General features: G+C 31.5%; 1 protein-coding gene across 1 annotated transcript; it reads right to left on the bottom strand.

Annotated features, from left to right (window-relative positions):
- Positions 1-210: 210 nt before the first annotated feature.
- Tsp_12770 (cAMP response element-binding protein) lies at positions 211-3086 on the bottom strand. The gene is made up of 4 exons (XM_003370526.1): positions 3033-3086; positions 1974-2020; positions 1220-1303; positions 211-850 (listed from the first exon to the last, which is right to left on the bottom strand). Exons 1-4 carry the CDS (start codon positions 3084-3086, stop codon positions 211-213), a joined length of 825 nt encoding a protein of 274 aa, XP_003370574.1.
- Between the last annotated feature and the right edge of the window lie 579 nt (positions 3087-3665).

The raw sequence follows: 3665 nt of genomic DNA, 5'->3' as shown, positions 1-3665 counted from the left end.
TCTGCCTGCACACACTTTCTCCTTTTATGGACGACGACGAATGAGAAATTGGGATTGTATACAGTAAGAAGAAAAAAAAGAGGGGGGGGGGAGGGACAAAAGCAATAGAATAAATTTTAAAAACAAAAAAAAGAAAGGCTTTTTTTTCACTGTTGAATGTCGATCATCGGGTTTGGACGAAAAAAAATAATAACATGACGTTCGTTGTGTTTAATCGGCTTTTTGACAGTAGAGTTCTTTCAAATTTTTCAACTCTTCAATGAGTTGTTTGTTTTGCGTCTCGAGTACAGTAACCCGACTTTCAAGACATTTCACGTATTCTTTTTTCTTTCTTCGACACTCTTTGGCTGCTTCCCTACAGTAGTAGTTGTTGTTGTTATTAATTACAGTGACAAGAACAAGAACAACAACAACAACAAACAACAAAAAAGCAAACAATATTTTGTTTACCTGTTTTTCAACAGCCGAAGTTCGCGCTTCCTGACCGCTTCTTCGGGACCTGAAGGATTCGGCGTGGACGACGACGTCGATTTGGACGGCGACGAACAATTGACATCCGAAGGGGGCGTGAAAGCCGGCAACAGACCCTGGTTGACCAGAGCCGCGGCGGCCGCGGCCGCGCCGGCCGACCGGGCCGCAGCCGGCGCCGAAAGCGCCGAACTGGTCGAAACCGGTTTCAAGCCGAGCAAGTCGCCGCTGACGGCGGCGAAATCGTACGGCTCCAATTTGACGCCACGGCACACGTCGCCACGCACGAACGTGCTCGGCAAAAGGATCTGCCCGTTGCCGTCGGTCGTCGTCTGCGCGTAATGCAACAGTCCCGACGTGGCACCGTGCGACATCAAACTCCCTACAATCGACAACATTTTTTCATTTTAAAAAACAAATTCAAATATGGAAAAATTTAAATAATCACAACAACAACAACAACAACAAAAACCACATAAAACTAAAATTGACGTCATCACAAGTGAACAACAACATTTTCATTTCTTCGTCTGATGCAAAAGTCGACACGATGACGCACGTCGACGATGTATAAACAATATACCCGACCCGCAGTGCAAATTGAAAAAATAAACAAACAAATAAATAAATAAACACCACTACTGCACGGCATTGTTGACAAGCAGCATACAACAAATTCGTACATACTATTTGAAAAAGAAAATTTTTTTTTTGATTTTATTTAAAACAAAAAATGTGAAATTGTTCTAACACAGCAGCAGCACAACAATAATTTTTTTTCTGATTGTGAAAATTTTCTTTTTGTTCAGCTTCATTATCATCGACAAAAGAGAAACTGAATTGAATTGAAATCAAAAATAAAATATTGAAATGTTAATCGAATTTCAAAACAGCACGGCCAATGATCACGTTTCAAATTTAAATTATTTTTTATCCGATGATGTAATTCAATTACTAGGAAGACGAAAATGAAGTTTTCAAAGACAATTTTTTTCCATCAAACCACCACCAACTGGCTACAATGGTCCGTATTTTTCATTCAAAATAAAAAACAACAACAACAACAACTAAAAATTCCCTTCAACAGTAATCAAAACAATTTACTTTTTCTACTTTTTAAATAAAAATATAATTAAATCATTTGTAAATTATAACAAATATATATGCATTTATTTATTTTCTAAAAATAATAATGTGAAAACAAACATTTCACTTCTTTTTCAAATTCAATTCATTACCTTTAAAAGTAATTAATTGAATGAATTTTCATTAACAAGTTAACAAAATAACAAACAACACGTCGACAACAACAAAAGTTTAACTTTCAAAGATCAACTTTTATAATCCAATCAATCAATCAATCAATTAAAAATTCTATAACAATCACAAAGCTGTTATCATTCATTCCATTCAATCGTATAATAAAATATCTATGCAAATCTAAATTGTAATTGAATTTCATTATCAACATTTTAATTTCAATAAACATTATTGCTTATAAAAACATCATCGCTTCTACAACAGATAGGCAAAGAAGACGGACAGGGTTTTTCTTCAAATAAGATTCGATATATAATACATTTTAATTAAAAAAAAAGCAATTCAATACAGAAATATTAAAAAATAAATAAATAAATTTTCATAATTTCTTTCAACAAAGCCAAAAACTATACAATTATTACTTTACTTTTACTTTTTAATAATGTTAATAATAATGATAACAGCAGACCGAGTTTTAGTTAATAGCGTTGGAATTTTTCAAGATGTGACGTGACGTGACGTGACGAAAGAAAGAGAGAGAGAGATTGAAAGAAACGTGTGAGCTCGGTTGAAACATTCTCTCATAGGCTTATATCAGAGGAATAAATGATGAAAAAGCATCATCTTCACATATAATATAATAAAATAAAAACTTTTACACCAGATGATGATCATTTTCGCCAGAAAAACAAGCTCACTTTCATTACGTCACAAATTTTCAAAAAAATCACAATGCTGATGAAAAGATGTTGAAATGAGAGGTGGAGAGCAGAAAGAAAATAATTTTTTTCATTAATAAAAAATATTAAAATAAAAAAATATTATAAATTTTGTAAAAAAAATTATACCTTTTATTCTTTTTAATATGATATGATCAACAAAGAGAGAGAGAGAGAGAGAAACAAAAATTTATCACAATAGAACAACAGTGACACTGATAGCAGTGATATATAATCCCAGATTTACATTCGATACCGTATACATATACACATATATAAATAAAGATATGAAATTGAATAAAAATATAAATAAATACAGTTCAAAAATAATAATAGTTGAGATCATGCAACGTGAAAAAAAATTTTTTTCTTTCTTTAAATTCAAAAAGACATACACAAGTTGTACAACATGATGCTTCAAAGAGGAAAAGATTGATGAGCTTCAACAACAATAATGCTCGCAGCAGCACTGAACAACATTACCAACGCCGATAAAAAAATAATGATAACAGAACTTTGAGCTTTTCAAGTACAACAAGAAAGTGAAAGAAAAGAAAAAATTCAAATAAATACATACATACATACATGCATACAAATAGCCATTTGTCTTTTATTACGCAATAACGACCACGCACGCATCGGTTGAGAAAAAAAAATACTAATTACACATCACCAGTTGCATTGAAGACAAAAAATGATATCAAAATATTAAATTTCATTTTTCTCAAGACGGATATAATGGGTGAATTTCTATTTTCAGCTTGATAATTCTTTTACAGTATTTTTCCTTTTTCTTTCTTGAAAATAATCAAACGTCACTCAACATCAACTACGACAGATAAATCGGCTTATTATTATTATTATTATTATTATTATGCTGACGTCAAAAAATCATAATAATAATAATTATTATTATTAATAAGTGAACAAGATGCACGAAACATAAAGAATACACATGCACGCAAGAATTCTTTTTGTTTTCTTTTGCTTCCTTCTTGCTTGTACAGTTGAATAAAAAGAAAAATAAAGGTCGACCAATGTCACCAATGAAAAGGAAAGAAAAATCACAATCTGTGAACATGTGTAAAAATTGAAAATTGAAAAAAATACATATATTTATTTTAAATTTAGTTGAAAAATTTTCATCATTTTCTTACCAAATTTTCACAAAGATCCAATACTGATCACGCAATACACATCGATATAAATAAAACAAAA

This window comes from Trichinella spiralis (assembly GCF_000181795.1).
Source record: "Trichinella spiralis strain ISS 195 chromosome Unknown Scfld613, whole genome shotgun sequence".
Classification (NCBI taxonomy): Eukaryota; Metazoa; Nematoda; class Enoplea; order Trichinellida; family Trichinellidae; genus Trichinella; species Trichinella spiralis.
This window is presented reverse-complemented; position numbering and strand designations above follow the sequence as displayed.

What these genes read in the sequence shown, in the direction of transcription:
- Tsp_12770 (XM_003370526.1), bottom strand. Translation starts at nt 3,086, where the DNA reads ATGCGTGCGTGGTCGTTATTGCGTAATAAAAGACAAATGGCTATTTGT. An exon ending in AAATGGCTATTTGTATGCAT is followed by an intron (nt 2,021 to 3,032) that starts GTATGTATGTAT and finishes TCTTATTTGAAG; the next exon opens with AAAAACCCTGTCCGTCTTCT. An exon ending in TATTGTTGTGCTGCTGCTGT is followed by an intron (nt 851 to 1,219) that starts GTTAGAACAATT and finishes TGTCGATTGTAG; the next exon opens with GGAGTTTGATGTCGCACGGT.